The 27,778-nt window shown below is 50.3% G+C and overlaps 1 protein-coding gene across 1 annotated transcript in view; it reads left to right on the forward strand.

The window, feature by feature from the left end:
- Positions 1 to 27,778, forward strand: part of LOC130146314 (tyrosine-protein phosphatase non-receptor type 11-like) — a 57,995-nt gene that overhangs the window by 23,442 nt on the left and 6,775 nt on the right. The window contains exons 2-9 of the mRNA XM_056332347.1: positions 11,587 to 11,709; positions 21,778 to 21,972; positions 24,800 to 24,992; positions 25,100 to 25,219; positions 25,533 to 25,646; positions 26,071 to 26,167; positions 26,747 to 26,826; positions 27,534 to 27,689. Coding sequence (XP_056188322.1) covers positions 11,587 to 11,709; positions 21,778 to 21,972; positions 24,800 to 24,992; positions 25,100 to 25,219; positions 25,533 to 25,646; positions 26,071 to 26,167; positions 26,747 to 26,826; positions 27,534 to 27,689 — 1,078 coding nt within the window. The remainder of the gene's footprint in view (positions 1 to 11,586; positions 11,710 to 21,777; positions 21,973 to 24,799; positions 24,993 to 25,099; positions 25,220 to 25,532; positions 25,647 to 26,070; positions 26,168 to 26,746; positions 26,827 to 27,533; positions 27,690 to 27,778) is intronic.

The raw sequence follows: 27,778 nt of genomic DNA on the forward strand, positions 1-27,778 counted from the left end.
CAAAATGCTAATTTTAACAGTTTCACACTAAAACAGTGAAGCAGTGTGAACTCTTGCAGCCTTTGCAAAGCAGAGAATCTGGGACCACAGAGAGATGCCAGGTCCCCCAGATGATGTTTGCCTGTGCATCCATCCCAGGCAGAGGGACTGATGCGTAGCCTTAACTGGCTGCTATTTATGTGACGGGAGTTTTTTGTGGTATTTGTTCTTGGAGTGATTTCTCTGTTCTGATGTCAGCCGTATTTAACAAGCTATCTAGTTTCTTAGGCAAAATCATTGCTTTAGACACTGAATCAACTTGAAACCGTTTGCTAAGAGACTGTGACAGATCATGAATGTACCGCGGCTTTCAGGAGGTGGGGGAGATGGTGGGGGTGGCTCAGAAGGTAAATGAATGGGACAGCACGTGAAAAGAGGAAGATGTGCCAATGGCAAGCATGGACTAGAATAATTTAGATGCAGGGACTGAATCATAGGGAGTAGATGAGTGCAGAGTCTTGCATGTGTCAGGGAGATAGGACAGATGTGAATTTATATTAATTAACAATTAATGCCAGCTGAGGTTCCAGAGCCAGTAAATGGAAATTGTCTGCACCAGCTCCCTGCCAGGAGGGTGTTGCCTGCTCCTGTTTTCGTAAGGCCTGCAGCAAAGAGCTCCTGGAGTGCTTTTACTGCTGTTTCTGAGTTTTGTATGTGTACTCTCCTCTTCCTGTTTGAGCAAAAGCCACCCCCTCCCCCAGGGTGGCAGCTGCGGGTCTGTCCAGCCACCTTCCTCCAGGGACAGGACTGAAGCTGCAGTGAAATGACAAAGTCATAAAACCGATCTCACCTGTGTAGTCAGAGGCCACTGCTAATCCCTTGCTAAAACCAGTTGCTTTGACTGAAACCAGTCTGCCCAGTGCACTGCCTTGAAAGTGACATTTATGGAAAAGTGAAGAGCTGTACATGAAACCATTTCTGGCTGTGCTATTTGAGTTTCAAACTGAAACGTGGGTGGTGAATTAAAACCCCTCTCTGAATGTGATGTAAAGAGGCGTTAGGTGGGCTGCGGCTCTGCCTTGCCTTTCAGGAAGGCCAGCACCTGATGGGCAGAGATGTCGGTTTGAGGTTTCCGTTGCTGCAGCCCAGGCTGTTTGATGCCCACTCTGTGCCAGCACAAGCGACACATTCCACACAAGAGCGGTGGGCTGGGGGTGGTCTCAGAAGGGACTGGCCCAGAGACCACTGAATGGAACGGGAAAGTTGCCTTTGCTTTGAGCTCTGATGCGCTAGCAGGCTTCAAAAGCTGCTGAGAAGGCAGTGGCTTGCTGGGAAGGGAGCGTGGCTCTCCAGAGAGCTGGCGGGAGGGCTTCCCCCAGGGGTTTGGGTGGGCAGTGAACGGCCAGGGGCTCTGAGCAGCCCCTGCAGCAGTTCCAGCGGTGGAGTGAGGCATGGTGCCTGGGCGGTGCTGGTCACCCTTCACGGCTGTGTTGCTAGCTGTTAGAAACAGCACCAGGGGCTTCACTGGGGCTTGCCAGTGGGCTAGCAGCCTGGGCTCTGGTATGCAGGACCAGGGCACCTGGTTTCATGTCTGTGGCTCTCATGCTGCTTTGGTGAGACCCTCTTTGACCTGAGCCTGGCAGAAGAGTTCTGCAGCGCCCTGGCCACGTGTAATGCGCAGTTAGGCTGATCGGCACCCCAAAGCTGCCCGTGCCCACCATCGCCTCGCTGAGCATGTACCTGCTGGGGTACTTTGTCTCAGCTCTTCTCCCCGATATGGTGCTCTGCTTGTGTTTTCTCTGGGGAAGTCCCTCTGTGCACACATGTTCACTAACCATAAGCCTTGAAAATTGAACAGGGAAAAAAAAAAAACAAACTAAGCAAAACCCTGGCTCTTTTCACAGATGTTAATGGAAACCTGGCCTTGCTGAAGGAGGTGGGGCTGGTGGGAAACGTGTGTGCATCCTCAGCCTAGGCTGGCCACTGCACACAAAAGGAGTTCTAGCATCTGCTCTTCCTTGTGGTATCAAATCCAGTGGGGCACATCAGCAGCTTAAAAGAGGAGTCTACAAAACCCTGCGAATAGCCAGAGTTTGCCTGCAGAAACTACTGATCTGCCCCTCCTGAAGTGAGAGCCTGACTTCTGCTGTGCAGCAAAGAAAGGTCTCCAGTCTCTTCCAACCCTGCACACCTTTTCATCCTTGCTACTTAATGCTGCTCTCTTCTCGACAGGTCAGTTGGGAAGTTGGTTACTCATGTCAAAAGCATGGCAGGGTTTTACCCTGCTTACCTGCTCTTGTACTGTGAGAGCCTGTGTTCCTTTTATTGAAGGGTTTGTCAAGAACCAGGTGACTTCAGTGATGCCACATGAAGTACAGGTTGACCCAAGCTTCTGTGCCTGTCTGTCCCAGATTTATCAATGGAGTTTTTGGGTGTCCAGCCCTGTCGGCAGAGGGGTATGGAGTGGCTTGGAGGCCTCTGCCCGGCCTGTGGGGTGATCAGGGAGGCTGGGGAAGGCTGGAGCATCATCTTCTTTCTAAGGCAATTTGAGAACTGGCTGGAAACTCCAAATCTGCTTGTTGGGAGCAATCTCGCCAACCTCTGTGCAGGTTCAGGGCCTCAGTAACCAGTCCATCTGCTACTTGCTGTTGCTTGTGCTGTTCCTTAAGCGTTGGAGTAAATGGCAGTGGAGAGAGGCCAGACCTTCTGCATGAACACCTTGTTTGCTTTGAGTTGGCTGTTTGTGCTGGTGGTGAGAATTTGGTTTGTGCAAAAGTTGGGCGCTTTAAATGAGCCAGAGGACGTTAGACAACTAGATTCTACTGGAATTTGGTGAAAATAAGACATGTGCCTTCTCAGGGAAAGTCGTTAACTATTCTCACCGTAGTGTGAGATCCATTAGGAAAACGCTGTGTAAAATATTTGGGGAAGCAAGCCGGTTTCCATAGAAGTGACTGTTGCACCCCAGAGAATGCAATGCAGACTCCTGTACCTGCTGTGGAAACGGGTATGCTGACTTAGAAATGTAGTAAGGATTTTTTGTTAGTTTGTTTTGAAGTTATTTACGAAAGTCTTGGGGGATATTAGATGACGTGCACTGGCATGGTTAGCTGTTGTGATGCTAATTGCTTCTGGAAAATGAAAATATTTACCTGTAGGTAGAACTGCATAGATGTGCAGGGTATATTTATTTAATACACTCCCTTGAGGCTGTGCTTGGTATAATGAGTCTTCTGATGGGATTTGAATTGAACCAGACTAGAACCAACAAAGGAGGCGGCTGCAGCTCCGTCAGGTTTGAGAAGTGCTTTATATGCAGCCATGTCTGTGTAGAGCAGCTTTCAATGAAGGTGTGAATGCTAATAATCCAGCATGGAAATATCTTCAAACCAACAGCAGCCTTGCTGAACAGTAAATGCACAGTATGCTAAATTAAGCCTTAATGTCACAGGACAAGTATGACCTCTCCCTCAGCTAACATGGAATTGCTTATTTCCATCTTTTTAGGAAAATCTGTCATTGCCCCCCCCACCCCACCCCCCCGATGGCCTGGGAAGTGCCATGCCATGCTATGCAAGCACTTTGCTGTGGATTTTTGCTGACAGCCAATGTTTTAGCATCTTTGCTTAGTGTGTCAGCATCACCATGTGGTGCACTGTTGCTGGTCCTGGTGCAAATGAAGCACCTTTCTCGGAGTTGCCACTTGTATCCAGCAAGTATCAGAACAGTACTGAGCAGAGCAAACCTTAAGCCCTGGTGAATCCAGAGAAAAGCTTGGATAGGGTGACCCTGAGTGTCTTCTAATGAGGAGAATACAGCCGTGCTTTTACTGTTTTCTATGTCAAACCCTACACTCCAAATCTAACCACATTGTTCGATGCTTGAAGTTAGCACTACTGACACTCTGGATGCTTTCTGTTTTACATGGGGTCCTGAGTGGTTTCTAGGAGGTTTACTCTTCCTTTTGCAGCCTGAGGGGTTTATAAGCTGAAGAGCTGCTGGCAGCATGTGGTCTGCTGCTGGTTTCTCACAGTACAGGCTTCCTTGTCAGCTTCACCCCAGGCAGTCTGTGAGGAGCACCCCGCTCACACAAGCAAGTTCCCGCTGCCCTTTGGATCGCTGCGATGCTGTAGCTGCTGCCGATCCCAAACCGTATCTGCAGAAAACTCCAAACATTCAAGTGAGGGATGCCTTTTTCATTCCTCTTGGAAACCACTGAGCGTGACGCATAGCAGTCTCTTCAGCAGATAGCACTCTTGACAAGTGGGTCTAAATATTAGTTGGCTCTGGGTCTCCTCCCATAACCGGGGTGGCCAAGTGGCCAGGCAGCTGGGAGGCCAGAGCAACCTGGCTGAGAGCGTGGCCATGGTATTCCCTGGCCACAGGCTGCCTGCAGAGAGCAAACTGTGCTGTGGCGCCTTGCTGTTCCCAGAGGCAGCAGGGGCGCAGTCCCAGTATAAGTCTGCCTCCCTTTTGAGGCTCCTCTGTTCTCCAAGCCAGGACCCTGATGCATGGGTGCTCCTCCTCCTCCGTAGCAGAGGTCTCTCGCAGGGACAGGACAGCAGTGTTCGTGCCACCCAGAAGCTTGTGGCACATAGGGACCTGGTTTAGTGGTGGACTTGGTAGTGTTGGGTTTATGGTTGACTTCAATGATCTCAAAGGTCTTTTCCAACCTAAATGATTTGATGATTCTATTCTATGATTCTGTTGGTTCCATTCTATGGATTTGATAGCCTTACAGAGAGGGAATTGCTTCTGTGGCTGTCTCGGCCTCGCTTCTGCTTCAGCTATGCTGTGGGAGCTCAGCTGGTGTGTGTCCTTCGCTGTTCAGCGCTGAAAGGAGTGTTTCTGCTGTGTGCAAGCACAAGAACAAACTGATGGATCTTTATATTCTCTTTAAATGGGTAAGCGTCTGGGTCCTTTAAGCAGCTCCGAAGACTTCTTCCCATTTGGTGAATAGGAAACTGAAGTCTTGCAAACGCTGCATTGCCCCAATTTACGCCTGCTGTCACAGGTCAGCCTCATTTCTCTGCTGGAAGAAGCTTCAGTTGTTTATTTGCCTGGTGGCTTCCAAGGGCAGGGTTCACATCCTGCCCTTCCTTCACTGCGGTGGGAGGCAAGGGGGCTCTGGCTGGGGAACCTGGGGGTCCCTGTGCCCTGTATCGACAGCCTCTGCTGTGAGCGCTGACCCTTGCTCCTGGCTAGTGCTGGGAGGCTGCAGCATAGCAGAAGGGAAGTCTGGTGGTGGTTGGTCCCCTCCTCTGTGTTTTCCAGTTTCTTGAACCACCTCAGCTTGCTGGGTTGGAGTTTGTGTTGAACCAAACAGTGCTAACCACACACGAAGTGCGTAGGCGTTGTCTCTTGAGCCACATTTGCTTTGATCCTCTCTAAGCTTAAAAAAAAAAAAAAATTACCCTTAAAAATGCTCCAAATTCTCTTGCTAGCGTTGGACTAAATCAGCTTTTAGATGCGGGCAGTACGGGAGCTGCAGTAGCTGTGTGCCTGGGGGTGGCTTCTCCGGGGTGCCCAGGAATAAGTGCGGTGAAGCCCTGGGCACACGCGGTTTCCAACCCTGTGGCAGCTGCTTTCAGGTCTTTGGGGGTGGCTCTGGCTTTCGTTTGGGCAGTGTCCTGGGGTAACCATCCTGGGTCTGCTGGTCTGTGAGTCTCAGCAGCCAGTGTGTTCCTTGGCAGCTTTCTCTTCTGCATGAGATGCGCTTTGTGCCTTCCATGAGCTGTATGAGAGGAGGGAAAAAGGAAAAGTGCTGATCTGGAGTAAGGTGCTTCCATCTCCTTTGGGGCCTCACTTAGGAACTTCATTGTTTACCCATAGGTTAGCCCTGTAAGCATTAGCTGGGACCTGTATCCCTCTGTTATACCTCAGACAGTCATTTTCAAGAGTTCATCTGCTGGTGGGTCTGGGTGCTGGCACCCTGCTTCCCCAATGCCGCATTCAGCGGCCTCTGAATCATTTCAGAAGTATCGTTTCAGGTATGATGCTTTTTATCCATGGGACGTTTGCTGGAGCTGCTTAGAACACTGGCATTCCAGCCAGGCTTTTAATAATGCCTTGTTTTATAGATTTCTGAGGGTGTAACGGTGTTGCTCAACTATTTGTTCTGTTTTATCCCAAGACAGGGGCACAAGGATGCATTCCAGCAGAAGAAAGCATTCCTGCTCATGTTACAGAGGAAATGAGTAATACTGTATGGAAACGATGACTCTTTCGTAATTAAAGAGAAATTGTTTGATAACTTTTAACACGGAGAAAGGTTTGCTTTTCCAGAGCTTCTGTTGGAATGTTGCTCCCACCCAGGGACCTGCTTGAAGCCAGAGGTCCCTGTATCTGATTTCCCTGGGCCTGGGGGGCTGTGTCACCACCGTTGCTATCTTCGTACCCACAGGGTCTCAGGAAGGGCCTGTAGCCATTGCATCGGTCAGAGCACAGGCGAGGGACAGCTGGCCTAAGGTTTGCCCTTTTGTGTAAGTGGGTAAATCTCAGCCGCCGAAGCTGATCTGCCTCTGTCAGCCCCGCACCCAGATCTGCCCATGCTGGCTGGGGCGCTCGAGCGGTCCATCCATCAGCACGCACGAGGCTTTCGGGCGGTGGGAGCTGCTGGACGCGGGCCAGCTGCAGGCTGCCGGAGCTGGCGAAGAGCTGGTGCTGCTGGAGGAGTTCAGAGCTGGGGCTGGTGTTCTGAGGGGCTCCCCGCAAGGAAGGTGGTGTTGAGGGCATGCCACGTCAGCGACTGCCACCCCCGTGGCACCCTCAGCCATGCTGGGTTTCTCACGGCAGGCTTTCTGGTGGCCTCATGGCTGCTGGACCTTTCTGCTTCTGAACATGCAGAAGCATGAACATTCTCTGGTGCACTGGCCAGCCTGGCCCCAGCCCGACACAGAGCCCCCTCCCGCTCTGCAGGGTTCCTCCCGGCAGCCCCAACGCTGTCTTTCTGTTAGCCTGTGCTGGGGATAACACTACATGCAAGTCCCTCCCTTTTCTCTCTTTATTTTAATAAATTTCTTTCTGTAGCTTTGGTTCCTGAAAGGCACTTATGGGTGGCTTTTTTAATTTAAGTTTGATTTTAGCTGGATTGAACGATGGAAGGGAAATGCATTTCCCTTCAGGGAAAAGGAGTATTGCCCAAAGTAGACTGTATGTTTGATTGTAGCGGTAGAGTTGAAGAGTTGCTAGATCCCCGCTCTTACTTGAAGCAGTTCTTTAGGATTGACTCAGTTCTGCAATAACACTAAAAATCGAGCGGTGACTTGAATGACCTACTGCACAATAATGCAGTTTGCTGACATCAAAACAGTGACGGTATAGTAACAATGCACGTTTTCTCCCCCGCTGTGCTGGAGATCTAGGTTGGGTCTGCTGGGGATCTAGTTTGGGTTCTCTTCCTTTGCTTTCTTTCTCAAAACATTGCAGATCTTCCTGTAAACAATCTGTGAGTCCAGAAGATGTGACCCAAAGCCCAGGGCTCCCCTGTGAGTGAGTGGTGCTTGCTCCTCTGATGCACGGCTGCAGCTTGCAGGCGGTGGGGCTGTCGAAGGCTCTTTGCACATTTTAGTGTTGCCATTTAGTGAGAGATGTGTGGGCTGGTGCTTTCTTCTCGTCTGCTCTGTTGTGGGTTGGTTTTGCTTACCAACAAATGTACTCCAGTAAAAACCATCGTGAAAAACAGCTCTAAAGATGCCTTCTGCACGTACGGCTTGCTGCAGGCCAGGGGAAAAACAAGCTGTATTGATAAAAGCACCTTGGGCTCTGCGGTGGCCGTGGCACTTGTGCCTTCACCCACAGGATGAAAAAGCAGAGAGCTTTAGAGAAGGCTCTTGGTGTACACGAGTAGGATGGGGCAACCCCCACGAACCAAAGATCCTTAAGTTCAGTTTTGGCTGGTTTTGCTGTTGTTTTTTATTCCACTGTTACAGGAACAGGGAGCGAGCTGGGATGTGGGAGTAGGTGTGCCAGAATCGCCTGCGAGTGGGAGGGGTGGGGGCTGAGTTATTTGGACCTCTCTGAGTTGCCCGAGGGGTTGAGGATGTGCGCTGCAACAAACCTCCTGGATTTTGCAAATTCTTATGTAGTCCAGGCAGAAAAGCCTCTGGGGAGCAAGTGCTCAGTTTTGGGACCAGAATTCCCAAATGGAGACTACCTTGAATTTGAGAATACCCTGCGACAGGCCTGTAGCGTCTTCCCTGGCTCAAGAAGGCGGACTGTGTGCAGTAGTGCCAAGCAATACGCTCCCGTCCACATGCAGCCCTCCGAAGATGAGCTGTGCGAGGAGGTTTGCTTTGTTCTGGAAATCCATGGGAGAGGTGCCTATGCTTGAAGAGGGCTTTGCCTCTTTTTTTTCATTCTTATCTTTTTTTCAATGCTGAATTGGGAAATAACCTTTCCTCACTCTTCTGTTCATGGGGGCTGCAAAGGTTTTCTCCTCAGCTCATTGTTTGTGCTTCTTCCAAGCTAAATAACAATCTGTCCGTGTATGCATGTATGAATTGGTTCCTGTCCAAGCAGTGGGAGTCATTAAGGGAAAGGGCGTTTAGCATTTAGTTTTCTGTTTAGTGACACAGAGACAACATCAAAGTCGACAGAGCCCCAGATTCGCCCCCAGTGTACTCCTTCCCTGTCTTGTTTTACAGTGCTCTCCTACTGCTGAGTGTTTGCAGAGTAAGTGGCCTCTGCTATTCCCTCTCAGTATTTCACCGAGAAAAAGGATGCTGAAAAGGGGCTGATGCAAACTGATTTTGTAGCTGTGGTCAACAGCTGTTGCGGTGGAAAAGGAAGAGGGTTGTGGTCCTCCCTTCCAAAGCACTCATTCTTCCACTTGGAGGGATGTTGGACATAAGGTCCTTTTGTTTCTGTTGCCACCTTGCTTGTGGGAGCAGAGTGTCTCAGATGCTGGAAGATTTACAGCCCCAGCACCTCTGCCCTCTCCCTGACGCTGACAGCCTACACAAAGTTCTCAGCATCACACAGGTCTGGCTCTGGCTGAGGTACCACATCCCAGGACAGCAAGTATTTATGGGGGAGCCTTGAGTGACAGGGGGATGAGGGGAGGTGTCAGGGCAGCCTTTGAGGGGTGCACACCCCTGGGCAGGTGCTGCTGTTACACTGAGATACTCAGAACTGCTGTGTGCTCGCAGCCAGGGGTACGTGCCTGCAGGAGCTCTCATCCCACTTCTACCAGAGATGTTTCCTTAGGTATTTCCTACTGCATTCTGGCTAGCAATATTGTGCTGGTTTTATTGCCATTAGGCATTCAGTGGAAACGTTATGTGTGGCCTTTGGCAGCTTTGTGTTGTCCCTGAGCTCCATTAAGCTCCATTAGAGGCATTCATTGCTGTGCCAGTAGCAGTTTTGCGGCACGGTTAAGTGCTGGCCCAGCAGACAGTGGATTTATGAAAGCGTGTCACTCTTGGGATGTCAGGAATATAAGGCTTGGAAATGCTGGGATTCCTGTTTACCATCTGTTTCCATGGCCCTTCCCTAACAGACCTCTCCTCCTCCAGAATTCAAGGATCTTTAATCAAAACTGTTTAGCTTGCGGTGGGAGGGAGGAAATCCCAAATTGTGGAGGAGATGGTGACATTTCTTGACCTTTTCTATGTGTATTTTGGGGACAAACACATTCTAATGAGTGTGCCTGTGCTTATGGTTGTAGGTTTAGTCTTTGGGTGTATTTCCTAACACAGGCACTCAGCGAGATGCTGGGTTACACATTTCTCTGCAGAAATCGAGATAAACTCGCAAACCCTTTGTGGGGGACAGTGTGTTGGCTAGTCTGATCCACAGTCAGCTGTATACAAGAAATTAGCTTACTAAATGTTTCCAGATATGCTCCTCTTGAGAACCCACATTTCACTTTGCTGGTAAAACTAAGCGTTGCAGTTCTGGGCCGTTTGGTTCAGAGCGGTGCAGCAGTTGTGTCTGCCTATGCAGGAACTCTTAAAACATCGCCCTTTTACTCTGAAGGGAGTTTTGAGTGTGCAGCTTCTTTTCTTGCAGTTGGTGCTGGCCAGAAACCCTCAGTAAGCTAGCTTTGTTGTCATACAGTGTTAGTTGTGGCTCATGTCCTCCTCTTTGCTCACAAAAAATATTACAGCAGTCCCATGCAGAAATGTCTCCTGGCACGATCTAAAACTGAGCAATACTTTCAGAATGGAGTGACTCTGTTTGGGGTGCTCTTTGTGTGACTTGTGAGATTACTCAAAATAGCCTGGCATTTAGAAAGTGGATTTTCAGCAGCTTCTGAAAGATCGAACCGTAAAGCTGGTGCCACATGGGGAATCATTGGTCTAGTATGCATATTTAGTAGGCATTAAAGCCTGGGGAAACACAGTGTCTTGCAGTTCCATCAAGAAAACTTGGTCAAGACTGATAGCATCAGAAATGAGGTCAGTAGGGTGACACTTAAAATACAAGGATTGTGCTAAAGTAGCTCACGATATGATGAAACGTTTTTCCCCTTAGGGTGAGCTGTCTGCCTGTCCCTTTTCGATGATGCCCTGCTGCCCGTGAGCACCGACCGCGCTGTTGCTTTCCAGCAGCGTTCCCTTTGCTGCTGCTCCCCTGGCTGTGCGCTGGTCCCCTGCAGAGAACTTTGCTTTTGACCCAGCAGTTGTGCAGCTGGGGTCGTTTTCCTCTCTGCTCTTGGGAAAGGTGGCTGCAGCACCACAGCTTGGGCTATGACTAATTATGAGTTTAAAAGCGGCTGCTTCACCTGAAGTTGAAGAGTCAAAGCTGTCTTAGCTGAGGCTGGAGCAGACTTGTTATCTTTGGTGGGCAGGGCAGAGAGGGAGACCTGGGAACATGCTCTTGCCCTTGCGTTTGCACCAGTGCTTGAGAAATCCTTTGGCAGTACACGGGCTTGTTGCTGCTGCAGCGTATTGCAGACCAGAGCGCGCCTTTCCTTCCCGCACAGAGCATCAAAGCAAAGCCGCCTGCTCTCCAGCTCTGAGCATCCCCTCTTCCTAACAAACTTGAAATGGGAGAGATCAAAGTCCTGAGGCTTGTGTTCTCCCTGAGGAGAACAAGAGCTTTAGGGCCCTTGATATTAGAGCTTTTTCTGGTTTTTTCTTTTTTCCTGTTGTGACACATGCCAGGAAACCCTTCAGGCATTTCTATTAAGCACCCTCAGGGACGCAGGTCTTTTCTTGGGCCCAGTTCATCTGGCAGCTCCAAGGGCATGAGCCTGGCAGGGTGGGAAGCATCTGGCCAGGATCAGACCTGGACCCAGAAAAGTCAAAGCTGTTTTCTCAGCCAGTGGTTTCCTCCTGAGAGGGAATCTCCTGCCCGTGCCACAGAAAGCGTGTGGGGCTCTTGCTCTTGCCTGATCTGAGGGACAGGAGGACAAAGTCCTTTGGGAAGAGACCTCTCTTGAGAAATGTCTGAGAAGACTTTCTCCACGGTGACATCTGAAGGGAAGGGTTTTCTGAGTGGAAGCTGAGCCCCGTGAGGTGGTGGGGAGGAGGGTGGGCAGGACTGGGGCTCTGGACCTGCCTTGCAGGTAGGAAAGTGGGGTCTGCCCCCGGGCAGCAGGGAAGGCAGGCAGGGCAAGCCCAGGCTAACTGCCATTTCAAATGTCATGTTTGCACTTTGCAGGTGGTTTCATCCCAACATCAGCGGAATTGAGGCAGAGAAGCTGCTCCTGACCAGAGGTGTCCATGGCAGCTTTCTGGCTCGACCCAGTAAGAGCAACCCAGGAGATTTCACTCTCTCTGTCAGGTAAGCCGACAGCAGCCGGCGGGTTGTGGAGGAGGAAGGGGCTGTCTCAAGCTGTCCAGCACACCCTGCTCTGACTGATGGATGGGCAAGGGGAGAGATGACCCCTCTGTGGTACCACCCAAAGTAAACTCCCCCCCCATCGCTGCAGGAGCTGTGCCAAAAGGCACACACCGCTTCCCACCCCCCTACTCTGGGTTTGTTCATCCCTGTGGGTTGCACGTGCCCCTGCCCAGCCAGGGCTGGCTCTGTGCTTGTGGCGTGTTTTTCCAGAGCCACTGTTGCCAGAGGAGGGAAGGTAACAACAAGCCTGCTTATTTTCTGGGGGAGTATGTTCAAGCCCAGCAGGAATTTATGTGGAGTGGCTGAGGGAACTGGGGGTGTTCAGTGCAGAGAGGAGGGGGCTCGGGGGGACCTTCTCACTCTCCGCAACTGCCTGACAAGAGGGTGTAGTGAGGTGGGGCTGGTCTCTCCTCCCAGATAGCAAGTGGTAGGACAAGAGGAAACGGCCTCAAATTGCACCGGGGCAGGTTTAGATTGGGGATTAGGAAAAAATTCTTCACTGAAAGGGTGGTCAAGCATTGGAACAGGCTGCCCAGGGAGGCGGTGGCATCAACGTCCCTGGAGGTGTTTAAAAACATGTGGATGCAGTGCTTGAGGACATGGTTCAGCGGTGGGCTTGGCAGTGCTGGGTTAACGGTTGGACTTGATGATCTTGAAGGTCTTTTCCAGTCCAGATGGTTCTGTGATTCTATTATCTCAGTCCAGTTTTAAAGGAACTTAATATAGTTGCTTTTGGGAGAGACTTGTGTTCTGTGTCTATCAGGGATCCCAGGCACGCCTCCGTAAGAGGCTGAGCTCACTGACCAGCCTCACAGTGCCCATGTTACCAGACAGTCATGTGCATCACCTGTAAAGTGCTCTTGTGTTCTTTGGGGCCAAAGCAACTGCAGAAAGGAAGGCTGCGGTTTTGCCAACGGTCTTTGTGACTGTAGCCCCGTACAATGCAGTGGAGCAGAGGCACTGGGTAGAACTTTTTGAAGATGAATGAAAGGGAGGAGGCAAAGAGTAACATTGACCCAGTGAGTCCCTGAAATAAAAGAAGCAAGTTGTGGGCTCAAGGTGGCATCCAGCTGGTGCCTTGCAGAGAAGTAGCTCAGCAAAGGTTTCTCCAGGCACTTGCAACGCAGACTTCTTTTCTTGTGGTGGCTTCTGTTTAACTTAAACAGCCCTCATCTTGTTTAGGAAACTCCAGTGAGTTTATAAATCCTTTGACCAACACTATGTTTAGAGAAACTTTGTGCAAACAACAGAATTGACAGAGCATTTCCACCTGTCAGGGCAGTGACATCCAGCAGGACGTGAGGAGTACCAGCAGAGTCTGAGCCTCGGTCCCTCCATGTGCACCTCTGCCCCGCAGCTGGCAGCGTGGCAATGCCTGCCTGGCTCCGCTGAGACATCACCCTCTCTCCTTGTTGCCTTAACTGCTCAGATGAAAGGCTTCTTGGTCTTATTTCTTCCCCCCTTGCAATTGTCCGCAGACTTGAACAGCACTCCTCTCTGCCCTCTCTGCCAGGTGCAGTCATTTCTTTGCTTGGCAAGAGGGAGGGTTTGCAGCTGCCTTATTTTTTCAAATGCTTCCTTTTGTGTTGGGGAATGCATCCCAGCAGTCTGGCCCTTTGCCTCTAGGGTGGCTTTGACCAACCACAGCTTCTTCTGCTACGGCGCAACACAGCAGAAGGGAAGAAGTCCAGCTTTTCTCGTGCATAGGCTGGGTAGGGAGCGTTTGGATCTGACTTCGCTAGCTCCCCAGTAATCTCACAATCAGGAGTGGCTATGAGGTAATGAGAGAGGCAGGAAGTGCTTCTAATTAAAATGGAAAATAAACCCAGCCACAGAAAGCTGCCTTGAGCAAGCTATGACAGCAAGGGAATACGTGTAAAACGGGGGGTTATCTTCATGTGAGCTTCGCGTCTCTTTTTGTGTCATTTTGTGAGTCAGAGAGGTGTCTGATTGTAAAGTGAAGTACTGACAGCACCTGCTTAGCCAGGCGGTGTGCAAGCAGATGCAGGTTATGGCTGTGCAACAGTGTCCTGATGTGGAAAGATACCCAGCAAGCAGCATAATTACCCCGAAATAGCAAGGTAAATGGCTTTGCCAAGAGGGCGAGTTCCCACACCTGCATTACTGCACTCGTGCCTTGTGCTGTGGAGTCAGTCCACAAGTCTGCATGGTTTTCTTCCCTGAGCTCTGTCCCTGTGCCTCAGCCAAAGGCCATGTGTGTTTCTGCTGTTGTGGTTTGTCGTCTTCCACCTCTGCTGATCCGCTGCCTCCCCTTTTCCAGCTGTGGCACGTGTTGAGACGGATAAAATCTTGGCCTCCCGTGGGACAGCTATGGGGCTGCCCATGGAGTATCAGAGCAGTTCTATTATTGCTACTATTTCTTCACCCCTTTCTGCTTTCTCTGTGACAGAAAGCAGAGAGGAGGGAGGAAAGGGGAGCATCAGCTTATTGGAGGGGGGTTGGACCAATTCCTACTGCAGGGAGACCTTTGTGTTGCTGTAAATATTTAATAACAGTATTAGTTTGGCCATAAGATAGAGCCCAATTAATGCCCTAATGCATGAACAGTGCCTTGCCGTAATGAGAGGCAAGTTAAGAGCAGAGCAATACAGCATGCCTTAATATTGAATATTGAACAGCATCACCACAACCCACTGACAGATTGTACCTCAGTGGAAAGTCTGACCAGCTCTCACAGTTCTGAGTAAACCAATACTGTGACACATACCATGTTTCCAGGAAAGCACATTAAATAAGACACACAAGCTTAGAGGCAATGTGTTGAGCTTTGGGGCATCACAAATCAAAGATAAGGAAAGAATTCTTTCGCTGACTACTTCTACCTGCAAGTCCTTGCTCTTTCCTGGCTCATCCCATCTCTATTCCATGTTTTGAGGCAGGGGTTGCCCTGTAGTCTCAGGTACAGAAAACTTGCTTGGACATAGTCCCTGGTTAGGTAGACCAGTTTTGCTCATACTTCATCTGAGCGATACGCTTTTTGCCCACTGCTGATGGCTCCAAAACACGTGCTTAAATGTTCTTGGGAATTAGAGCTGCAACACCCAACAAAGTATAGAATGAGTAGCTTTATGCGCTGTGAGAGCTGAAAACTTGGGTGGCCGTCTTCCCGCTATGGTTTTCCTCTTTCCCTGTTACATTACACACACACAAATAACAAATGTGTTATTCTCACCTAGAATTGTATCCTGACAGAGTTTTTTGTTTGGGTTTCTTTTGTTTGTTTTTTTGTTGTTGTTTGCGTGGGGTTTTTTATCTTGGAACTGGACACATCGATACATGTTTTTGCTTCCTGAGAAATAAAGGTTTTCAAAGGAAACAATATTGGTATCTTTTAAAAAACTACCTAAAATAGAGGTGTCAGTAGGAGAGCGTACCTTTAGGAAAACAATTCCTCTTTCTTTCAACCCCTCTTCAGCTTCTTCAAGGGTTTTTGAAAGCCAGTGAGGGGAAATGCAGCTCGTTTTAATTACAGAGAGGATGTGGGCTGAAAGGAAAGCAGGCGATGGCGTTTTGGCTGACCAGACCACACACCAAGTGACCATGTGCTGGTGTGTATCCAGATATGTGTCCCTGAAGAGAGGCTAGGAAATAATTCTGCAGAATTATGAGAAGATTTCCATGAAACTCTGTGGCTGCTTTCCCTCTCTTTCTTTCTTTACCTCTGTGTTACTCTTTTAGCCTTTGCCATTGCCAACTAGTCTTCACAGGGCTTTGTTTTCAGCTCTTAAGAGAAAGAGGCAAGCCACATGGAGGGGACGTGATACAGTTAATTAACGGGTGATGTTTGTCCTAGTCTGAAAATTATAGAAGAAAATTCTTCAAAAAATCCTCAGCTCAGAGTCCAAACTACTGGCAGCTTGTAATCGGCCAGACGTGGCTCCCTTCGTCAGCCCTTCCTCTTAAACATGCTCCTTCCTGGGATGTCTCCGAAGAGAAGCTCAAGCAGTTGTTCCACCCCAGGGATCGGACCCACTGGCCGCGGTCCGGTGCCCAGAGGGCTGTGTTCCTGAGAGGTCTCTGGTGTGCTGGTGCTACGTCAGTACTGGGTACTGAATTGGAATTTATTGGCTCATCTTCTTCTTTGGGTGCTTTGGCAAATACATGGAGCACATCAACAGGGAGGAAAGTGGTCTGGCAACTTCAGCAGAACTGTAATGATGATGGAGAGTCATTTTGAGTAAGGCTGTAGTAATATCCGCTGCGTCTGTACGTGAGCTGTCCTGTTTCGTTCCATGCAGTTGCTGCAGCGCTGCTCTCCGGAGGTATTTCACTGTTGCTTCAACCCAGACAGTAAGAGATCTGTATCAGTGGGTCACTTAATGTGGGTGATACTCCTTGTTGCAGGGATTGCTCCTGCAGGCTGGGAGTGCCAGTCTTTGCCCAAGGCAATGGCAGCACTCTGGCACTTCATGCTTTCTTCAGAGTGGCACGCAAAACCTGCGCTGAATGGGGCTGTTTGGAGGGATGTCACAGCTTCTGCGCCTGGCAGGGGCTGGAGGCTGGAGCTGGGCTTGCCGGGCAGCTGTGGAAGCTGTTCTGTGTGGTGGGAGCAGAGCTAGTTGGGGGGTTTTTGGAGGATGCAAGTAGAGTTTATTTGCATGTCGCAGTTCTGGTGAAGGGCTGTTAGAAAAGCTTCCTTGCCTTGATTGTGTGCTATGTCACAGCTTGCTTCCTAGAAGGACCTGGTACTGGGTTTGCTTTTGATACCGAGTCTCCCAATTTTTAATTGTGATTCTAAACAAAATAGACCTCCCTTTGAAAGTGAGAGCTGTTGGGGAAGAAATACGGGCGGCCACACAGACAGTGCCCCGTGTTTCCAGCCTTCAGTGCTTGCTGGGATCTGCCAGAGCATGCTTTCAGAAGACCAAGTGTTTAGAATTGCTTCTGAAGAAAGTGAACAGCTTCTTACAGATTTGGCCAGGTCTGGGTAAATAGTCTGAACAAAGGGAAGAAGCATGTTGAAAGTTTGCCGAAGTGGTGCTTGGCCTGTGGCCACAACAGTAATGCAGATGCCAAGACAGTTAAGAACAGTCTGTCAGAGACCCTGTTAATTTGGAAATTGGGTCACGTTTTATGGGAACAGATCTTATCCTCATTCATGGGATACAGTACAAAGTGTTTCTGGGTAACAAACTCTTGTTAGAGCCATAGTCTTCCAGAGCTGTTTCCCTGTTAACGCTTCCACTGAGCGTTCCTATATGTAACTGGACTTTTTTTTTTTTTTCAAAAGGCATGTACAAATACACTCTGGGTACAGGTTAAGACATGCAATCAAGGAGGATTTTGCCCTATAGAATATGTGCTCCACAAGAAGGACAAAATCAGTACTAGGGGGGGGTCTTAGGTGGGTTGAGTCGCTGCCTGTGGACGGGAAGAAAGTTGGATGTGGAGAAGAAAAGGCTTAAAGAAGCTTTTCTCTGAAGTAGTTGTCCTTGTGTCTCATCATCATAGCACCTGCCAGCCCTATTAAAGCCCTGTTAATCCTGGCCTACCTCTCAGAAACATTCAGTGAGAGATAAGCCTGGTTCTGCTTCTTCCAAGGTAGTCCAGCCAGCTAAGGGAAGCATTGTCCACGGTACAGCTAGGAAACAAACGGTGGGCTGGAGTCACTGTGCAAGCCTTTGAGGAGGTGCTGAACATCACATTGTCAAATTGTGGCTTAGTGCTTTTACCACAAGATCCCTCTTCCCTTAAGAAAGCATGTTTTCCTCTGACAATGGACTTTTGTCCTGGAGTGGCTCAAATTTATTTGGAAGCAAATCATTCAGTTGGAGGTGTAATACAAGCAGGTGGATGCCTTTGGCTGACTTGTGCATGTGTGCTGCTATTTGCAAGTTTCGCGGGGCAGAGGAGTATGTTGAGGGCCTCCTTTTGATGGCAGATGGTTGGCAAATGGTCTTTGCTTCACATCCCTTCCTAGGGCAAAAGGCTGGGTCTCTTTGGAGCAGGAAGCACCTTCAGGAATGCAAAAAGCATAAATGCCCTATAGGGAAATGGTTCGCTGGGCAGTTGGATGTCCTTGGTCCCTGTGCAGCTTCTGGAGCTTCTCACACCTTAAGTGAGCAGGCAGTCAGCTGAATTGCATCTTCCTAGGAATCAGCTGTGAAGAACTCAAAACGCATACCTCCTGTCTAGAGTTCACTTGGCTGTGTCTGAGCTGCATTGCATGCGAGTGTCAGTCGGGTTGTATTAGCGGATAGTGAGTTTTCTCTGAGAGCCCAAGCTCTCATTTAATTGAAAGCAAACATTCAGCAAAGTTTCTAAACCCTGTGGGAGAGTCATCTTGGTTTTTCTGTGGAGAGTCTTCGGGGGTTTTTTAGGTTGCTTTTTGCAGCTTGTCAGAGGGTTCATATGTGCACACTGTGAAGCCCTAGGCTTTCTCTGACACAGGCAGGAAAAGCACATGACAAAATACTTTTGGGGGTGCAACAGGCAAAGGTATTTCTGACATTTAAAGTGTTTCTTTTGCTTTCAATGACAAAAAAGGGTCTGTTTGGTTTTTTTCCTCTTCTTATTGACTGTGCTCTGTTGTGAAGAAGAGCAGGCTGAATCTGCACTGGTTGTCACTGCAGTATGGACACAGATTCACAAGTGGGAATATTCTGGATCAAGAAACCCTCCTAGATAACTAGCTAAGGAGTTGTGCTGATAGCGTAAAGAAGCTTAGCTTGGAATGGAGGCGACTCTGAAGCTGCCAAAAAAGCTGACATCTGCTATTAAACAGCGCTGCATCCTGTATGAGAGCTGTGTGTTATTCAGAAGTAGCTATGCCCTCCAGCACAGGGCAGCTGAGTACTTTGGGCATCTCCTTTGTACTTTATTTCACCAGCCAGCGTGTCGAGGACATGGTTTCAATGGATGCTGCTACTCTGCTGTCCAGTTCTGCTGCCCGGTTTGGAGCTGCAGAGATGACGCAAGCATTAAGAGAAGAAAATGGGAAGGAAATGGGGATCGATCAATGCCCTTTGTGTTTAGCATGGCCTTGAGGGCTCATGGGATAAATGACGCTGATTATCTCTCTGCTTTTCATCCCTGAAGTGCTTAAAGGCCTGGGGGGTGGAGAGTGGGTCTGTGAACTGAGCCTTTGTAGGTCTGTAATGGGGTGGGGATGTGGGGATGGAGCTGTGGAAAGAAGGGAGCTTTTGAGCCTCAGGCCAAATGGCAAAACCACAGTTTTGTCTGCTGCCTTCTGTGAGGCACAAAGGCTCTTCTCGTCCAGCTGCTGGCGTGAATGGCAGAAGCGCTTCACGTGCCAGCTCCTCTGGGAGAAGAGGCATTGTCATCAGAGTGCTGGCCGGGATCTGAATTTCACAGCCAGGTTTCATTTCCATCTCGTGAGTTCTGTTCATACCCTGGATGCAAATATTGCCAAACTTTTGAAGTCTTTGCCCGTAGGACAGCTGGAGTTGGCATGGCGGGCCGGCTCAGAGCTATACGTGCCAGAGTAACCACATGTCTCTAAACACCCAGGAGTGCTGCTCCTGGGCATCGCTTTCCTATGTTACAGACGGTTGGGTTCTGCCTCCAAGACCTTGTTGTCAAGGTCTAGTGTGACTCTTCAGGATCCAGATGCAGATTTTCACATCTCAGACCTGTTTGTCAGTCTCTTGCTGATTTTCTTCTGCTGTTAATGTGGGATGATGGTAATACTGCGGATCCTGCCTCTGGCTGTTCACACTCAGTTGGTTGTTGTCGCTGAATTGACACCAACTGGAAACCACCTCAGTGCCAGACAAAGCATCCAAGAAGGGCTGTGTGAGCACGAACTGGAACTGTTGGTTCTACGTTGACAGTCCTCTTTAGCAACTGGGATGGAGTAAGTGGGAATACGGCCGTCTGTCAGGGCAGCGTTCTAGGGAGAACCACATGACGTAGTGACTGTAGCTTGAATGTGGCTAAGAGGGTTGCTATCTAATCATAAATCATGCCTCTAATAAAGGCTGATCTGGAGGAAGGGCTCAGTGGCTGTGCTAACACACTGCTGTTAATGTTTCTGTGGGCTCTGCAAGTTTTAGCACGCAGATTTCATCGCCAGGTTCCAGCTTGGCCTTGTCTCGTTGCTGTGCTGCTGCTGTGTACTCTAGCATGGCTCTTGGACAGTCAGCATTTAATCTGCTTGTGCACGTGTCGAGCCCCTCACATGACTGTTAAAGATGTGGAAATAGCAAAATCCGTGGCAGTAGTTACATAAAGGTAGCCACACCTCAGGGCAACACAAGTGGTAGTTGGTGGTAGTGGTGGTAGTGGTAGTGACCATCCCGTCACGGTGGTCACCGTGTGTGACAGTGTGTCACCGTGTATGAGTGCCCTTCGCCAGTCACCCCACAGTCCTGCAGATACACAGCCCCAGGCTCATGAAATTTGATGTCGTCTGCTGTTAGGCCTTTTTGGGAGAGTGAGTTATTGCAAAGTCAGCAGGGTCCTCCCAGGTGGACTTCCATGAGACCTTGCAGTTGCCAGTGTAGTACTCGAGGACGTACCAGGGAGGTCATTTCTCACCTTGCCTGAGGAGCCAAGTCTTGCATGTGTGAGGCTGGCTGGAAAAGCAGCTGGATCCCCTCTGCTGGAGATCTTGGTCACCTTGGTGCTGCTCCAAGCACTTGTCTAGACTAGAGGAATTTGCACAAAGATATCAAAATAAAATGACACTGCTGTAAACCTGTGCAGACTTAGAATGATACCGGGAATCTTAGGGAGCGACAAGCATGGTGAAATGAGGCTAGCACACACCCTGGTGTGCACATCTCTCTGACATAGCTGGGCTGTGCCAGAATCCCCTAAGGCAGGTGGAGCCTTTTGCCATTGCTTGTATTTGAGAGCCAGATCTTAACCTGTCCCTGAAATCAAGAGGTGGAGTCCAGACTCAGGCAGACGGTACCTACGGCCCAGGAAAGCTAAACAGGAGATGGTGGTGTGGAGCTAGGGCCAGATATCCAGTACCATCCAGATACCTGGACTGTCATTACATTGCTGTGGGGCTGTACCCTGCTGCAGAAAGGTAGCAGAGATACAGGCGAGACCACTGCTGAGAGCCCCAGAGCTCCTGCCATGGTCCAGCTCTTCCTTCCATTTAACCTTGTGCAGCGACCACTGCAGCTTTTCAAATTCCCCACTCCACAAAATGGCTTTTCTGTCTGACCTGGTGCACCACCTTGAGTCTCCTGCATCTTGCTGTCACGGTTGCTTTGGCAACAAATTGAGAGAGGCTGGGAGCCACTCAGCAGGGTAAAGAATGAGAAATTTGCCCAGATTTACGAATCTCTCTCTGACCCAGCTCGTCCATCAAGCATCGGGCTTCCAGCCACGTCTCCCCGGCTCAGGGGGGCTGCTGCTAAGTGCATTTAAAATGCAATTAACCTGCCTCTCAGAGGTTAGTGTGGCCCTCTGAGGAAGGAGGCAGGGCTTTGCCAGTTGAGGAGGCTCTTGGAACAAGCTGATAAAGGCACCCAGCCATATTCCCTTGAGCCTGGAGGGCACCACTGGAGAGGGGAAAGTATTAACCCTTTCAGTACAGTTTATAGGGTTTGCAAATATTAGGCAATATATTGGTTTGAGTGATTTTTTTTTTTTTTTTGCCCCTGCTTTTTTAAAACTAATTAGATGATAGCGAGTACCCTTGTGCATAGGAAATTGTTTACTGTAAACCAGAGTGAGGTCAGGGACTCATCCAGCTGAGAGGGTAAGTAGTGTAGGATAAACGAAGGGATGGCAGAGGAGGAATTATTCATCTCCTGTGCAGTGGGTGAGGTTTCCTGGGAGCAGAGTGGGAGCTCAAGGCAGTTCTTGGCTCAGTAACCTTGGCCAAGGAGCATCCATCCCTTCCCCTGCTGTAGAAGGGTGGCCAGCATGAGCGGCATCTGAGCGAGCGGGGAGCGTGTGGTGCAGTGTGAAGAGGTGGGTGGTGGTCAGGAGGCAGCTGGACTCTGAAGGCCGGTGCTGGGTTTCCATTCCCTCATGCTCACAGTCTTGTTTGCCTTCCTTCCTCAGAAGAAACGATGAGGTGACGCACATTAAGATCCAGAACACAGGGGATTACTATGACCTGTATGGAGGTGAGAAGTTTGCCACTCTTGCAGAGCTGGTACAGTACTACACCGAGCAGCAGGGGCTGCTGCGGGAGAAGAACAGCAATGTCATCGAGCTGAAGTACCCTCTCAACTGCCAGGACCCCACCTCAGAGAGGTAAGCCAGGCTCTCCAACAGCCTCTCCCAGTGGCGGTGCTGCTGTCTTCCCAGATGGCTCAGGCTGGACAGCTGCGCCTGGCCTGGGTTTGGAAAGGGGCCCGAAACAGAGTGTGCCTGGGTGTGATTTAGCTGTCGCGACCCAAAAGCTGCCCACCTCTGGGATGGTGGTTCCTTAGTGGCTCTGCGTGCAGACATGACCAGAAAAGATGGCTAGGCCCAGAAGCTGATACTTGCTCAGTGTCAGCATGTAGCAATAAGCTTTTTCTAGCTTTTAGGCAACAGGGAACATAAAATGGTAGAATCATAGAGTGGTTTGGGTTGGAAGGGACCTTTAAAGGTCATCTAGTCCAGCCCCCCTGTAATGAGCTGGGACATCTTCAACTAGATCAGATTGCTCAGAGCATCCAACATGAGCAGCATGAGTCCATCTGCAAAGGGTCCTGCAGGTATGTCCTAGGAGACACATAGCTTTGGTTTTAAAAGAAACAAAACACTTGCAAGTGACTTGTCTGCCTTCAGGACGGTGAGTGGAAAGGTGCTGTGAGAAGCCTTCCCCCAGCCCGCCTCCGTCTGTAACCGCTGCTTGTCCTCGCAGCAGCGCGCGGCTGCCTTGCAGGGGTGGGAATGGCTGGCTCGCTTCAAGAAGCTGCTTGCCTTGGGCTACTTCAGGATGTTTCCACCAGCCCATTAGTGACCTTCTTTCCTCCTCTTTGTCTGTGACACTCCAGTGACCCCTTTTTTTCCTTTTCCTCCCCCTCAGTTTCCCCAGTGTCATATGCAGCAGCTGACGCGGGGGGTTGGAAAGGGGAATGCCTAGTCAGGCAGCCGGTGATGCCAGAGCAGGCTCCTAACCACTCTAACTTTAGCAGCCAGGGTAAGGTGAAGCTGTGACTGGTCTCGGTTCCTGAAACAGGGCAGAGGTGCTCCCCTCGCGCTGTCATGTGAGCCGGCGGGCCGTGGCGCTGGGAAGTCCCTCCAGCTCATGTGCTCCCTTTGTTGCCAGGGTGGTTTCTTTACTCGTCCCAGATCACAGGGTGAAAAGCAGCCGGGCAGCTGCTCATGTTAGCAGAAGCTCAGGAAAAGTGGAAACCCCCTTCAGCTGGGTTTCCCCCTCTTTTCCTGCCAAGGAAAGTCTGGCTTGGCAAGGAAGCTCGGTAAAGATTTCTGCTCCAGACCACACATCTGGTGGCATCAGGCAGAAGGAAGGGTCCAAGTCCTCTAAATACACGAACTGACGATGGTGTCAGAATATAGTGGGATGTGTCAGGGTAGCAGTTTCCAAGACCTGGGGCTGAATAGCAGCAGTGTTGTAAGCAGGCACTGAGGTACTTGGCCCGAGGTTCTGCCCTCTGCAGCAGCAGGACTGCTGCGGCCCCATGATCCTAATGCCTTCTTCAGCCAGGGGGAAGGAGTCTGGCCCTTTAGGGGTCTTCCCAGCCAGGCCTGACATGGCTGCCATTACAGCGTGCTCAGTCAGGACTCGAAAGGCTTGGCATTGCAGACTGCCATTCTATAAACTCCGTCCCCTGGGACAAAGTTGCTGAGACGTGACGTGATGCCATTGCATCGCCCCTGGAAGGTTATTTTTGAGCCTCTCTGAACTCCTGGCAGCGTGGCTGCAGGCCCGGAGCCAGCGCCTTCCCAGTGGAACCCGTGGCATCTGCCCAGAGCCCTTGATGGCGTGTGGGGATTGAAGGCTCAGAGGCAAAAAGCAGCTCTGCTTCACTCCAGACAGCCACCTGTGCCTACGGAAGGCTGCGGCCAAGCACTGGCCCGTGAGGCGTGCCGGCCTGGGGAGCTGCCATGCACGCCGCGGGGGAGCTGCCTCGCCAGAGCATGGAGCTCGCACGGCGCTGCCGTGGTTGCTGCGGAGGGCATGGCCAGGGACGGGCAGATTATCCTGTGCTTGACCCCGAGGCATCGTGGCACGGCTGCTACAGGCTTCTGGCCGAGCCAGTTCAAAGGTAGCCTGCGTTTCACTGGGCTGCGGTGTAAGCGTGTCAGCAGACCAAGAGAAAGGATTATGAGAGATTAGGTAGAGAAACAGGGGCACATGCATGCGAGATGTACACGGATGGAGAGGTGGAGTAACTCGTGCCCACACAGTGAGGCTTGGGAAGGGCTGAGCACAAACCTCCGCACCTTGTAATTGCCACTGGTTGCAGATGCGGCCGCAGGGAAGGCTGGAGGGAGAGAAGCCTCGTAGGCACAGTGGGGAACCCGGTTTTGCCACTCCAGGCGGGCGTGCAGGGCACTTCTGTTCTCCCTTAGCCAGACCTGAGCTGAGTTAGTGACTTGGCCAGGAGGATCCTTCTGAAAGTCATTCCCAAACTGTGTCAAAGCATCTTGTTCCTGGTCAGTTTGCCCATGTTGCTGTCTGATACCGCAGCCTGCTGACTCCAAGCATTCTTTTTCTTCCATATTAAAAAATAAAGAAGAATGTAGCCACCTTCAAGTAAGAACTGCCAGATTTGTGTTTCTTACAGCTTCGTCAGAGCCCTATCCCTAGGTGACAGTGCTTGTCATATGTCACACGGCAGTTTAATATACCGATGCCATGTCACATTTGGCTGGAGGATTGAGCAAAGTCCTGATGCTTCCAGCCTCAGGCTATGGTACTGGTGTGACATTGTGTAGCGTTGGAGGAAAGTCACTGGGGCCTGTTGCCAAAGTAAGCCAGTGCCATGCCAGTGGGTTGAGCAGATTGGGAGCCTAGAAGTGGGTTTCCCATGAGCGCCGTCCCCAGCAGCAAGTGTAGCCCATGTCTAAAAGCAATGCTGTGTATGTTTCTGAGCTGACCTTGCTCTCTGTTGCTGCTCCCTAGGTGGTACCATGGGCACCTCACTGGCAAGGAGGCAGAGAAGCTTCTGACAGAGAAGGGGAAGCCAGGTAGCTTTCTGGTGCGGGAGAGCCAGAGCAAACCAGGAGACTTTGTATTGTCGGTGCTGACAAATGAGGATAAGATGGAGACAGGAGATCGGAAACCACACGTGACCCATGTGATGATCCACTACCAGGTGGGAAACGTGCTGTCCCTGCTCACCTGCGATAGGCGCTGGGTGGGTGACCCAGCTGGGAGCTGTGCATTCGAGTCTCCCTGTGGTATTGCCATTCTGTCCCGCAGCCGGACGGGAAGTACGACGTGGGGGGAGGAGAGAGGTTTGACACGCTCACTGACCTGGTGGAGCACTATAAGAAAAACCCCATGGTGGAGAAATCTGGAGCTGTGGTTCATCTGAAGCAGGTAATAGCTGCTCTAGCACATATTTGTTGGTTCTGGGCTTGCCCAGACAGCTGGGGGAGTGCAAAGGTCTGCCCCTGCTCTTTGGGAACTCCCTGCTCCCAGAACATCCCGCTGGCTATTTGTCACACTCATCCAGGCTCATGCTTGCCAGAGAGGTCCCTGGCCCTGCACTCAGGGTCTCAGGAAAGGACCCAGCTCCTACCAAGACCCTCAGGGATTTGGGAACTGTTTGGTTGTGTTTTTTTCAAGGGGACAGTTACCTGTCTTTCTGTTATTGAAAGTGATTTCTGTTCTGTCTTCATCTGTCTTTCAGCCATTCAATGCCACGCGCATCAATGCAGCTAACATTGAAAACAGAGTGAAGGAGCTGAACAAAATGGCAGATCACAGTGAGAAGGCCAAGCAAGGGTTCTGGGAAGAGTTTGAGGTACAGGATGCTTCTGTGCTTTGTCCCACTTGTGCCTGCAGGTGCAGAATATTTTATTTGCGTGGGAGTATCATGGTTTTCCAGCACTGAGGACCTCTTCTCAACACTGTTTCTCCTTTCCCTGTTTTCCGTGTTGGAGTTACTTCCTGGTCCTTTTTTTCATTGCTTTTTCTCATGTCCAAGGCAGTTTCTCCTTCCCCATCCTAGAACTGCCTGCATTTTGTTCCCTGCAGGGATTTGTGCCTTCTCCACTTCTTAACTCTCTCATCAAGCTGCTTCTTGGCTCCCCTTCCCTTCCTGTCAGCATTCCCTTTGCTCTTCTCCGCATTAGGAAGCCAAGCAGCTAGTGGAAATAGCCCTTCCCTTGCTTCTGACTCCCCTTGTCTGCCCAGAATAGTTTGTTCTTTTGTATTCTGCTCCACAGATGCTGCAGCAGCAAGAGTGCAAGCTCCTTTACCCCAGGAAGGAGGGACAGCGACCAGAGAACAAGGCTAAGAATCGCTACAAGAACATCCTTCCCTGTAAGGACGAACTGAATAGCGGTTTCGTTTTTTTTTTCACGACGGTTTCTGCATCCTTCTCTGGGGCTGGGTAACCCTGCAGAGCTTTCTGATCCTAGCTGAATCAGAAAGAGCTGTATCCTGTCCTAGTGGAGCGGTCCAGTTAGCTCACGGTGTTCGTCATCCCCTTTCTAACCTCGTCCTTCCCTTTTGCGTGGAAAACAGCACAAAGAGAGGAGAGCAATTTAGCAGTGAGTCTAAATATGCTTCAGAGCCCAAGTGTAGTTCAAAAATCCTATAGAGCAAGCTAGAGCCTCCAAAGGAAATACAGGAAAACTTGAGCTCAGGTTAGCCTGCAACACTGCGTATTTGCTGATGTCCACCAAGTTACTGTGAGCCAGGTGGTGTGGAGTACTGCCGAGTGTCACCAGGAGAGCATTTTATGCCCTCTTCTGCAGTAGTTGCCCATGTGACTTCATAGTAAGAGCCTTACGGGAGCCCTCGCTGGAAGCCACTGTGACCACTCTGCAGCAAAGCCCACCCGTGCTCCTGTGTGTGTGATGTGTTCCTGTGTTCATTCCGGACTCTCTTCTCCTTCAGTTGATACCACACGGGTGGCACTCCGAGATGTAGATGAGAGCGTGCCTGGGTCAGACTACATCAATGCCAACTACATCAAGGTACTTGGGAGAGGGAAGACACCATGTGGGGGCTGTCTTCAGCCCCTTGCTGTGTTTCTGGTGGGTAAGTGCCGTAATGGTGTCAGTCTTAAGGGAGTGGACTGTCAGGACCAGTATTTTTCACTGGGTCCAGGCCAAACGCTGGATTTTTCTTATTGTATCCCAAGGGATCTCATCATTCTACAATGTCCTGTTTGTCCCTGGCTGAGAGTTTATCTTAATCCACTCCTTTCCTTACCTGTTAAGGAGGTCCTAGAGGATCGACCAAGACTCTTATGTCATTGAACATTGTCTCTAAGGTCAAATTATAATTGTCATCTGTAAGCTAATTGCTGCTTGAAGCTGTATTTCCAGCAGTGCTGCTCTGGCACTTAAGCACCAGCCTTTGGGCAACCTTCAGGTGGCTTCACTGCAGCCACATCCACCTGCACCTTGTGCAGCTGCCTGCTGGCAAGGGGCTGTGGCACAGGAATGTGCGGTACAGCAGCGTAAAGGTCCCTGGAGGCAGGCAGAGCACTTTTCTGGCGACTCTGTTGAAGCTGGTGATGAGAGGGGTTCATGTCTGCAGGTCTGCTGAGGAAAATCAGCTAGCTCAGAAATCCTGCATGGCAAGGTGGGCAGATTTTGCTGCTGAAGGTGCACTAAAGCAATTCTCAATTCCTCACTCCAGCATTGCTGGCTTTTTGCCCTTCTTCTTTGGTCCTCAGAGCATCCCTGAAGATGGAAGGAACTCTGAGCACTGCAAGATCTATATAGCCACCCAGGGCTGCCTGCAGACAACTGTGAATGACTTCTGGGCCATGGTGTATCAAGAGAACAGTCACGTCATTGTCATGACAACTAAGGAGGTGGAGCGGGGCAGGGTGAGCACTCGTAGGGTGCTGTCCCCAAGCCTGAAAGTTACCTGCTGCTAGTACTATAGTGTTCGGTTAAGTTGTCTCTGGCGGGCTTT

The sequence above is a fragment of the Falco biarmicus genome, chromosome 3, assembly GCF_023638135.1.
Source record: "Falco biarmicus isolate bFalBia1 chromosome 3, bFalBia1.pri, whole genome shotgun sequence".
Classification (NCBI taxonomy): Eukaryota; Metazoa; Chordata; class Aves; order Falconiformes; family Falconidae; genus Falco; species Falco biarmicus.